General features: G+C 37.4%; 1 protein-coding gene across 5 annotated transcripts in view; it reads right to left on the bottom strand.

The window, feature by feature from the left end:
• Window positions 1-210: 210 nt before the first annotated feature.
• Window positions 211-12,408, bottom strand: part of THEMIS (thymocyte selection associated) — a 201,090-nt gene continuing 188,892 nt past the window's right edge. For 2 of the 5 annotated variants that reach the window (XM_020889992.2, XM_070461728.1), the window contains exon 6: window positions 211-1,323. In XM_020889992.2, the coding sequence (XP_020745651.2) occupies window positions 1,289-1,323 (35 nt within the window). In that variant the 3' untranslated portion in view covers window positions 211-1,288. Of the gene's footprint in view, window positions 1,324-8,827; window positions 8,920-12,408 lie in introns of those variants that run through there. The other 3 variants (XM_070461729.1, XM_070461727.1, XM_070461726.1) reach the window with 2 other exon arrangements.

The following is a 12,408-nucleotide window of genomic DNA, read 5'->3' as shown; positions in this document are numbered from 1 at the left end:
TTTCCACTTAAAAAGGAAGAAAAAAGGTACAGAGAAGCAAGCTAAGTCAGCATAGAAGCATTTATGAAAGATTTCTCATTGTAATTCTTTTCTGTTGAAAAATTGTTTCATGATTTGTCTTCAGAAACTAGTACTAAAAAAGCGAATGATTTCTATACATAATATAAAATAATTACGAGATATGAGATTACCTATATTTTTGTATACAGCACAATCTATGAACCAAGTCCAAAGTAGGCCATTAAATTCCTGTATAATACCTGTATGGCTTCCTAGGTCACTCAGTGGTAAAGAATCCACCTGCCAATGCATGGGTTTGATCCCTGAATCAGGAAGATCCACTGGAGGAGTAAATGGTAAACCACCCCAGAAAATTCTTGCTTGGAAAGTTCCATGGCAAAGGAGCCTGGCGGGCTATAGTCCATGGGGTCACAAGAATTGAACAAAATAGCACACACGCATAATTCCTGTATAATTCTCTGTCATTTCATTTTGTTAGAGGCAAAATAATGTTGTCCCTGTATACTTAATACATAAATGATATATAAATGAAATGGTTTTCCTACAATCCTAATAAGCATTTATCTAAAGGGTTATCTAGTGTATAGTACATAAATTAATAAAGCATATTATCAGATCTTTGGTGATATTGCAGTAATGAACTCTGGTTATTAAGGGACAGGGGAAAAAGTTATGGGAACTACCTGTAACTCAGAGTGGTTTTGACTGTCAAGTCTCAAACACACTTTTACTATATATTTCTAAAACTAAATGAAAATGTAAAGTCAAACTTATTTCCACAGCTCCAAGGGAATCACATAAGAAACCTGGCTATTTTAGATCACTCTCATATAATTATTTTTTGTTGTTTTTAACAATAATGATGATAACACTAAAAAATGGCAAAACAAATTCTGAGGAAAGTGAAAATAGTCGGTGAGCTTTTATCCTATTTTAAATTGCTTTACTAAGAAACTAAATCATAAAAGTAATTTCCAATTGCTTAATTGTCAGTAGTGAGAATAGAAGCCACAAAAAATGTGCACATTAAATAAACATGTCCCTAGAAACAATAAAAAATACATGTAGATTTTGGCACAACAAAATAGACTATGAATTTTATATCCTAGGTTGCTCTTTAAGTTTTATTTGTTAAAAACTTTTAATGTTGTCTTCACCTTTGCAAAGGCCCAGACTCCTTTCAGGGCTATTTTTTCAGCTAGAAGGCTAGGGTTTGGTTTTACATTGCAACATTTATTTTCACTGCCCAAGTGGCTTCAGTCACATCTCATTGTTTTTGATGTTCTTCAGTTTTGAAGATTTCTGTAAGAAAAAAATATTAAAAGGGGCCCATCAGAACATGTATTAGAAATAGTCAAGAAAGAAACTATTTGCTTTCAAGCACTGTTTGTAGGACACTCACCTGCCTCTAAGTTTTTTGAGAACTGAGAACAAAATAAGAACCAAGACAAAACAAACAAAAAAACCAAAAGTCCAAGGAACTCATGCAAACCCTTCAAAAACAGAGTAGATATTTCTGTGAGATAATACATTAAATTTGTTAAGTGTCTTTCAGTTTACAAAGTGCTTTTCTTTGTGTTTTAGTTTATGCTTATAAAGATTCTTTTATCTGGTAATGTAAAGTGAAAACCTGACTCCAAGGTGAAGTTCAGAGACTGGCCTAGAAATCACACAGCTAGTAAGAGGCTAGAGCTTGACTGTGCTCTAAAAAATGTCCGATTGCAGACCCATCACCTCAACTGTGCCACAGTGGCTATGCAATGGAGTCCAAATCTAGTGGAGGAGAAAAGGGTACCTATAACATTAAATGAAAAAAAGCAACAGGTCTCAAACAAAAGTTGTACAATCTCGTTTCTAATGAACATGTGCACAGACTTGATGCTAAGACATCATGTACACCCCTGGCTGATTCATGTCAATGTATAGCAAAAACCACTACAATATTGTAAAGTAATTAGCCTCCAATTAAAATAAATAAATAATTTAAAAAAAAAAAGACATCATGTCACACTCTCAAGGAAAGTAAGCTACCGTGCACTCTCTGTGTTCAGGGAAGATGGACGCTTCTTTCCATTATGGCTTTGTGCAGCATGGGGCATAGGCGGTTTAAAAACAAAATTCTAATGGCATGAACTATCGTGGTCAAACAGTACAGAAAACTGATCGTTTCTTTCACTCGTGCACTCCTCATTGTGCTACTGATCTACTGTTAAGTGATTAGCCTCGTGGACCTGGAGAGGAACACTCTGAGGTTGTTGGCCCTGAGCGTTCATTAGCCTATGACTTCCTCCCTACCTCCCTTTCTGCCTCCCTTTTCCTCTTCTTCCTTCCTCTCTTCCTCCCTTCCTTCTTGCCTTCCTCTCTCCTCTCCTCCCTCCTCCTCTTCTTACCTTCATAGCTTCTTCCTTCCTTCCTTCCTTTGCTACTACACACTGGCTCTATAACCTTAAGTAAGTTACTTAACCTTTATGTACCTTATTTCCTCATCTTTGAAAACAAGGCGGGTGGGGAAGGGACAATAATGTCTATCTTACAGGGTTATGACAAGGATCAAATGAGTCAATAAATGTAAAAGTTTTATATTTTGCAACAAAGAGGTTTACTGTTTCATCAACTATTACCTAGTTTTACTATCTGTGTAAAATATAAGGACAAAACATATAGTCTGTGATCTCTGAGGAGTTCACAGACTAACTGGGAAAAAAAGAAAGAGGATGTCAAAGCAGAAAAAAAGTGGAATTTCTCCACACATCATGTTAATTCCTCTAACAGCCTGAATTTATTTTCTTCCATCAACTTCCCCTCAGTGCTAAGTGAGGCTGGGGGCTGGAAGGTGGGGTAGGATGAGAGGAAGATCATCTAGACCTCATGCCCTCTTTGATTTCATTCTCTCTCCTCATCAACCACCATCCCCAACTGCTGCCTTTAGATTTTCATGTCTTCCTTTTATCACAAACAGCAATAAAACTACATACTGTGGAATATACATTATAGATAAAAGAAAAACAGGATTCTTAGGCAGTATGCCCAGATATAATCCCCACCTCCACCACAGACTATCTTTGTGACTTTATCTGCAAAAAGGGATAACAACCAAATTTCTCACTTACAGCCTTGTTTTTCCTAAGGGGAGAGGCTGGGGAGGGCAAATGAAATAGATGCACTGTAGTACAGAGAAACAACCTGAAGAACTGGATCTGAGTCCTGATTCTAAGACTTACTGGCTGTGTGTCTTGAGAAATCTCTGAATTCCATTTTCTTACAAGTGAATAAGTTTTGGTAACAATAACAGGATCATAGCATTGAGGAAACATCAAATGCAATAACGAAACTGCAAGTGTTTTGTAAAATTTAAAGTGCAACAGAAATATTACTTGTTATTACTATCTCATAGTCACACAAGCCTGTAGCTTGAAAGTTCAATATGTCATCTTGACAGTTAATAGTTTCACTTTCCCTTGTCAGTAAACTGAGTTTAGTTAGTAGTACAGAGTTAAGCAGAAAACTGGGAGGGGAGGGATTAAAATAATTAAATTATCGATATAAAATAATAGGATTTAAACAATCTTAGTTTTGGAAGGGACTCAGATAGTAAAGCATCTGCCTACAATGTGGGAGACCCGGGTTCGGGTTCAATCTCTGCGTTGGGAAGATCTCCTGGAGAAGGGAATGGCAACCCACTCCAGTATTCTTGCCTGGGAAATCCCATGGACGGAGGAGCCTGGTGGCCTACAGTCCACGGGGTCACAAAGAGTCAGACACGACTGAACGACTCCACTTTATAAGTTGCCTCTCTCTCTGCCTGATTTAGCCCCATCGTCCACGCAGGGCGGGAGTCCCCTCAATGATGCCTGTGCTTTAATGGCCAGCTGAAGTTAAGACACAGCTGATTTCATGTTAAATAGAAACTTTGTTCTTTATTGAATTAAGTTACAAGAATTCTCACAATGTGAATGAACTGATTTTTCTGACAATTATTTAGGTTTTAAAATTCAAATTGATTTAAAGCCATAAAACCTTTTGGCATTCATCAACCACTCCTTTGGAAAATGTCACCAAATTAATTTGGAGGTGATGTTTCTTACCTTGAATTGAATACTGATTGATTATTTTTGAAAATTCATAATTACTTAGATGATGATATTAACTGAGGGCTCTGGAATCATGTGCACTCAGTTCCTGGGAGTTCAAGCCAAATACTTCATCCACAGAAGAACACAGAATGAAATTTTATTTTGTTTTGTTTTTCTCTCAAAAATGTGTTCTTCAATAGTCAGAATAGTTCTTCAATAGTTAATGTCTATGTAAGAACAAATGACTGTTTAATTCACAAAATGAAGCTTTAAAAATATGTAAGATTAGATGAGAATTTTTTTTGAATGAGAGTATTAAAGTCAAAGAAAATCTCCATTCCATCTGATTTTTGAGGACTCCAGTTCAGGTATGTCTAAAAATGCTCTACATTCTTTTATAAAGCTGATTTTTCCCGAACAGTTAACTGAACCAAGGCTAGTCATGCCCTGCATTTTCCCTTTTGAGAACTTCCAGTGTTCATTTCCTCAAACTGCTCAGCCTGATGTTGAAAAGTAAAACTTGAAGTAACCACATCTACTTGCTCTAAGAAGCACTTGCTTGTGAAACTTTCTAGAACCTCTTCCAAACATCTTCAACTGAATTTTCACCCATGTACCCTTCCTCTACTTACTTTACTTTAGCATCTTTTGTAACTAAGTTATTGGTTGAGAGGGAAAAAAGCAAATGATACAAATTTATTCTTCTTCTCATCTGTGGTGGTTACAAGATATTATGTCATTTTTCAAAGACGAGTCAAACTCCTGGCAATTGTTTTTGCATGTTTGACAGGTGTCACACATAATCTGTCAAGAACAGAATGGGAGTCTGGGCTTCATTTCTCTATTCAAGAAATATTTATTGAGAACCGGCAGTAAGCCAGGAACTCTTTTAAATCTAAGGACAGAGCAAATGGGTAAAATTTCCTGTCCTCATGGAGCCCACATGTGGGGAAGATGGCCCATAATAAAAATAAAGCAGCAAAGTGTGCGGCCTGTGAGATGCCATAAAGGGGGTCAATAGACCCTGGTTAAGAGTTACAGTTTCCAGATCACCAGCCCAGGTTGGGTGCATGAGACAAGTGCTCAGGACTGGTGCACTGGGAAGACCCAGAGGGACTGGGTGGAGAGGGAGGTGGGAGGGGGGACCAGGATGGGGAATACATGTAAATCCATGGCTATTTCATTTCAATGTATGACAAAAACTACTGTAATGATGTAAAGTAATTAGCCTCCAACTAATAAAAATAAATGGAAAAAAAATAAAATAAAATATGCATGCTTTGGAAAGAAAAAAAAAAAGAGTTACAGTTTCAAATAGGGCATTCATGGAAGGAATCGCCAAGAAGGTAATGGCTAAGAAGAGACCTAAATGAGTTGAAGATAAAAGCCATGCAAATCTCTCGGGGAAAGACTATGCCACTTAGAGAAAACAGTCTGTGTTGTGTTGAGGATAGCGTGCCCCTCACACTTCTGAGGAGCAGCTGGGAGGCCAAGGTACCAAGAAATGGAGAGACCCCTGGAGGATTCTGAAGAAAAGAGTTACATGATCGGATTAAGGTTTTAAAACATTCACTCTGGCTGGCCTGTTGAATGGAGGACACTGAGGCAAGGGCAGAAGCAGATTGACTAGTTAGGAAGCCAATACAAGAATCCAGATGAAAGGTGATGATGGCTTGGACAAAGTTGATGGCAGTGAACTAAGTAAAAATAAATAAATAAATAAATTCTAGGTACTGTTTGAGGATAAAGCCAATAGGAATTGCTGATGGAGTAGGTGATAAGAAGGGGAGAAGAAGAGACAGTTTGTTCTTAATTTTCCTATTGTATTACCTTTCAAAGTGTCATCAGACCTCAGTATCACAATCACCTGAAATCAAATCAATGACTGTTCTTTCTTGAGAACCTCTGAATCAGACTCTCTAGAGCAGGGGTTAACCAAGTTTCCTTCTAGAGGGCCAAATCGTAAAAATTTTAGGCTTTGCATATGGTCTTGGTCAAAACTACTCAGTTCGGATGATACAGCACAAAAGCAGCTACAGACCATGTGCACATGAATAAGTGTGGCTCTGTTGCAGTAAAACTTTATATAAAAATTGAAATTTGAATTTTAGGTAATTTTAATGTGTCAAAATATTTTTATTTTTCAACCACTTAAAAATGAAAAAAACAAATATTCTTAGCTTGAGAGTGGTACAATAACAGGCAATGGGATGCATATGACCCACCAGAGGCTGTCAGCACTACTAGAGAGAGAACATCCCAAGAATATGTATTTTTTTATTAATAATATGAAATTTATTGAAACTATAACTTCATTTTTTTCCCATTTATTTTTATTAGTTGGAGGCTAATTACTTTACAATATTGTAGTGGTTTTTGCCATACATTGACATGAATCAGCCATGGATTTACATGTATTCCCCATCCCGATCCCCCCTCCCACCTCCCTCTCCACCCGATCCCTCTGGGTCTTCCCAGTGCACCAGGCCCGAGCACTTGTCTCACGCATCGAACCTGGGCTGGTGATCTGTTTCACCCTAGATAATAAACATGTATATTTCGATGCTGTTCTCTTGAAACATCCTACCCTTACCTTCTCCCACAGAGTCCAAAAGTCTGTTCTGTACATCTGTCTCTCTTTTTCTGTTTTGCATATAGGGTTATCATTACCATCTTTCTAAATTCCATATATATGTGTTAGTATACTGTAATGGTCTTTATCTTTCTGGCTTACTTCACTCTGTATAATGGGCTCCAGTTTCATCCATCTCATTAGAACTGATTCAAATGAATTTTTTTAATGGCTGAGTAATATTCCATGGTGTATATGTACCACAGCTCCCTTATCCATTCGTCTGCTGATGGGCATCTAGGTTGCTTCCATGTCCTGGCTATGATAAACAGTGCTGCGATGAACATTGAGGTGCACGTGTCTCTTTCAGATCTGGTTTCCTCGGTGTGTATGCCCAGAAGTGGGATTCCTGGGTCATATGGCAGTTCTATTTCCAGTTTTTTAAGAAATCTCCACACTGTTAAGAATATGTATTTTTAACATGCTCACTAAATGACCATTTTATGTACAAGAACTTAGACACTCACTGAGACAAATTTTCAAAATCATCTGTTGCTTTTTGCTTTGCTTACTTTATTGGCCAAATTAAAGATGGGTCTTGTGAATGAAATAAAAATCAAAATTGATTGAACTAATGGGTAAAAGAAAGTCCTTTGCCAATAAGAAAAGAGGTTAGGGGAAAAGGGGAAAGGAAATTTAAAATGATAAGATTAGAAGTTATTAATAAGGAAAATTAGGAAATTGGGAAGAGGCTCAAAAGCTCATTATTTTTAAGAAAACTCTATAGTTTCAAAAAATGCATTTACCATTAAAAAGGATCAATTAATGATGTGCATATGACTCTATAAAGGTCCACGGCAAAGATCAACATACAGATCCAATCCCTTGTTCTACCCAAGTTGAGATACTGTCACTGGTCATTAAGAAAAGTCTCATTTTTCCATGTGAAAGAATGATACTTTTCTCTGCTCTGTGCACAGAGCTCCTGTCTGCTGCAGGATCCCTGCACCAAGTCTCAGTTATTATGAGTTTATACTGTGGCATCTTTTTCCTATTTTATCACAGAAAAATGATAAATTTGCTTTAACTGGTTTTCCTTATAGTGTTACACACAAATTATAAAACCACATGGGGGAAACAATAAAAAAAGTGAATATACTTAAACAGATTTGTTCATTGTAGTCATACTACTGAAAGAGGGATCATCCTGGACTTAAAATAATTGCTTTTGTTTCTTCATTTTGTATCTCTTTATCTCTGCTTTGCTGCCACCGTCTTTGCTGACAATCTTCTTTGTCTCAAGATTTAATTCACCAAAATTTTGTTTCTGAGATGTAAGCAAACAGAAATTGACAATTTTAGAGAAATAACTTTTAATAAACTCAAACACAGTTTCCAACCTGAATGGATAGGCCTAAAACTATTAGCAAACACCTTTCAATTTTTTAAGAACTGATTTGTGAAAAAAAAAAAGTTCATAAGTATCTAGTGAGCATCATGAAAAGTGTGATTGATGATGAGAAGAGAAAGGAAATGAAGAGTAAAACTTCAAACAGGCCATCTCAATAAGGCGTCTTCATCTCATATGCCTAGCTCCTAAAGCTGAAAGATATATTTCTTAAACTCTAATAGATTAACATGTGACATGGTTACAATTATGCCACACCAGTCAATATGCAGTAGGTGCTACATGAAGGCTATGATAATATGAATAATTTTCTAGTGTGCCCGTCTCATTATATAATTTCACATGAGGCAGGCATTTTTATGTTTCTTTTACAGATAAAGAAACAAGATCCCAAGTAAATTCAACATTCCTTGAATTAGAATTCAGTTTTGGGTCTGTCTGGTGGCAAAGCCTGCACATTTCCTCTATACCCCACCATCTCGCAGAATGTTTCCCCAGTGGATAATGTTCCTACTCAGGCACAGTCCGAGGAGAGAATGAAGTGGAGAGAAAAGACAACAAAAAGGCTACATTGCCTGGAGAACTGCTTTTCCCTTTCAATATGGTATATGGTTTTGCTTTTATAATTAACATTCTGCTGATGGGATCTCCCATTGGTGAAGGCTGACAAGTCGGATTTTCCATGAAGAGCAAGCACTGCAGGAAATAAATTAATCTCTAGGGAAGAAGAGGGGCAAGGCTGTCAGTACTCACACAACTGCCTAATAGGAAACGATGTTTCAGAATTGTTCAAAGAAGGAAATGACTGTGGGTCCTCCTTCCAGTATATTCTTCAACATTTAAACCTTCCAAAAAGAGGGAAATATTAATAGGTTGCTATAAAAGGAAGGGCAGACTTATAATGTTTTACTTTAGGCTGTCAGTATTTCTAAACTGAAAACAGTATTCCCTAGAAATGTGAGAGAAATTCTACTGCTGTCATTATTTTGTTTATATTATGAAAAATCTTCATTGATGTTAAGTAGAAGGACAAAAAATATACCAGATTTTTGGACTACCAGTTTGAAATTATCTGATATCTTAAACAATGATTTTCTAGTCTTTAGGAGTAAAAGTAATTATTGTGCTTAAAATTACATATTATCTAGAATAACAATGAATTATTGAAGTCTGTGTTTAACAAAATTGAAAGACAAGGATATATTTTATTATTTCTAAAGTGCCTACCTCTAAATAACATATATTCAGTCATTCAGTCAAGGTCTTTAAAATGGAACCCTCATCTTGTTTAATTCTCAAATAGTTTTTTTTTAATTCTCAAAGAGTTTTATAGAGAAGTTCCTATGCTTTGATTCCCAACATATAAGTAAAATCTGAAGTTTACAGTAAACATTAACATTGAATTAAAGCTCAATATAAAGAATTCTTTATCTTCTTATAAATCCATTCTTTCTTTCTAGCTTCTGCCATGACCTTAATGAAAGCTTTTCCATGAAACTTGTTTCCTCTTATCTGTTTAATTTACCATAAGTATGTTTCTAGATGTGGTGAATCATTTCTATGTGAGTCTTAACTTAGAAAGTCTTAACTTATCATAATGTCGTGACTATGATATCAGAAAAGACCATCTAATCACATGCTTTTAGAACTGAAAGAACATCAAAATTACCTGGGGCATCTCATGTTTTGATGAGGAAAATATAATTCAGAAAAATGAAATGTCCTGTGACAGTCTGTACAGCTAGGATGCACAGTGCTGGGACTAGACCTCACTGAACCTGTATTCTGTTTTCTGGCCCAGGGGTCTTCTCACTGCTTGACTACTTGGAGGATGAGTTGTGGCTTGGGTTTAATATAAAGATGCAGGATAATTAGAATATAGTTGGAGTTTCAAAAATAAGGAAATTCCATTAGAGAATGTTGATCAGGAGAGTACAAAATTTACTCAATAGAGAATATTTATGTAGGATAAAACCAAATATATAAAGAGAATAAAAGAAAACCATCTTTCTGTTTAGCCAGTCAGATCACCAGAAGCAATCTCTGCAATTAATGTGTGACCTACACAATAACCAGATCCTTCTCACAGCTAAATGATAATCCTCTGATACCAAACAACTTTGCCCTGGGCTGAAGGAAGCCACCTTGCCCACAGTCATGTCCCCTTTCCAAAGGCAGCTGGATCCAATGATGGGCTGAAGCAGGGGCCGTGAAAACATGGCCCCCTTGTCTTAACACAGGACAACTCAGAAGAGCCTCACCAGTCCCACAGCTCCCTGTGCCATCAGCTGAGGTCTTTCTTGTGACTCTACTATGATTTCTTTTATTTATTATGATTTCTTTTATGATGACTTCTCTGTCCAGACCCACTTTCATTCCTCAACCTATGTGTTGTCCCACAAAGCACTTCTCAATAAACTTTCCATATACAAGTCCACCCTGGAAACTGGACGTGAAACAAGTAGCTCAGAACAAACATTTGCACTTAACACATGTCATCTCTTCAAAAACACTGCTGCCACTGATTAACCAGGGAAACTGTGATCTTCTTGAGCTACTGCAGCTGAGGTAAGGAGCCAGAGGGGTCCTTTAGGGGGGCTCAAGGATTCCATGTCTCTGTAGGATCGCACTGCTTCAAAGATTCAGAGGATTCAGTGACACGTCTCCAAAAGATTTCTAATCACTTTCCGTGTACATAAGATTCATAGAGGCCATGAAATTCCCAAGAAGACAGAGTTCTCAAAGGGAAATACTATGGACAGAAACTCAGAGACTATAAGAGCCATACCAAGTGGTCAGAGCCAGCACTTTGCAAAATATACTGTCAGGAGGCAAAATTTTTCTTAGCCATCAACTCATAAATATGCAGACATTAATTATAATAGCCATAATTCAACTGGAGTGTATTATGTCCTGTACTTTGGGCTTCTCAGGTGGTGCTAGTGGTAAAGAACCTGCCTGCCAATGTAAGAGACTTAAGAGATGCAGGTTCAATCCCTGGGTTTGGAAGATCCCCTGGAGGAGGGCATGGAAACCCACTCCAGTATTCTTGCCTGGAGAATCCCATGGACAGATGAGCCTGGCCGGCTACTGTCCATAGCATTGCAAATAGTTGGACACGACTAAAGCGGCTTAGCTTGCAGGCATACTAATTTTAACCTATTTTATCTAATGTATCTAATGTAGTCATTGAAATAGCCAGTAGTATAGCACTATTATTAACCCAATTTTACAAATAAAGAGATAGAGATGTTAGCAAATTGTTTGTGATACACAGCTGGTGAATGCAGTAGCCAATGTTTAACGTTCAGTCTTAGGTTCAGAATCCAAAATTTAACTACATAATCATCCTACTTTCAGAGAACTGTTCTTTTGGTAATTTATGGACAAACAATGTGCAGACTTAATAATAATGTTCCCTAAATAAGATTTGGGCCTTGTCGAACAGCCAGAGTGAATCGAGGATCCAGAGAGGAAGGTCACCCTTGAGATCTGGTGAGGTATGTCCATGTTTCTTAAGTGAAGAGGAACTGGGACTGACAGCACGGATCCTGTGATAGAATCTCCTGTGCTCCCGGCCACAACAGATCAGACCCTCATTATACAACGTGTTCAGCTATCTAGAGCGAATCTTCTAGTTGTCTGTAGTGAATTTCAAAATAAATAATTCCCTTCAGTATAATTATTAGATACAGATCTGAAATGGTTCCACTTCATCTAACTGAAAGAAGAAGGTCTGGGTGTCCAGAAGGAGCAAAACTGCAGAAGCAGCTCCCCTGTCTTAATGAGGTTTTGTTTGGTTTCGCTTTGCTTTCTCTGTGATATGCTACAGAGACTCTAAAACTGCCATTCTCACCTGAAGAGAATTTAGGAAATGACTGACTTGTGTCTAAAATTTTAAAAGAGGAGAAAACTCAGAAAGAGTATTTGTCCATCCTGAACTGTCAGCTAGTTAATGAATATTCACAGATGAGCTACTCATTCAAAGTACAGTAAATGTTAATTATAGATCCAAAGGGGCTTCCCTGGTGGCTTACATGGTAAAGAATCTGCCTGCAATGCAGGACACCTGGGTTTGATACCTGGATTGGGAAGATCCCCTGGAGAAGGGGATGGCAATCCACTCCAGTATCCTTGTCTGGAGAATCCCATGGACAGAGAAGCCTGGTGGGCTACAGTCCATGGGGTACCAAGAGTCAGACACGTCTGGGCTACTAACACACACATAGATTCAAAGAGCCTCTTTTTACTGAAGAAAACAGGCTAAGTTTCACAAGACAAAAGTGAATTTTGAAGAATTATATTTCTGCTTTACTTTTGTATTCTTATTATGG

Source organism: Odocoileus virginianus, chromosome 34, assembly GCF_023699985.2.
Source record: "Odocoileus virginianus isolate 20LAN1187 ecotype Illinois chromosome 34, Ovbor_1.2, whole genome shotgun sequence".
Classification (NCBI taxonomy): Eukaryota; Metazoa; Chordata; class Mammalia; order Artiodactyla; family Cervidae; genus Odocoileus; species Odocoileus virginianus.
Note: the sequence above shows the minus strand (reverse complement) of the source record. Positions and strands in the feature narration are given on the sequence as shown.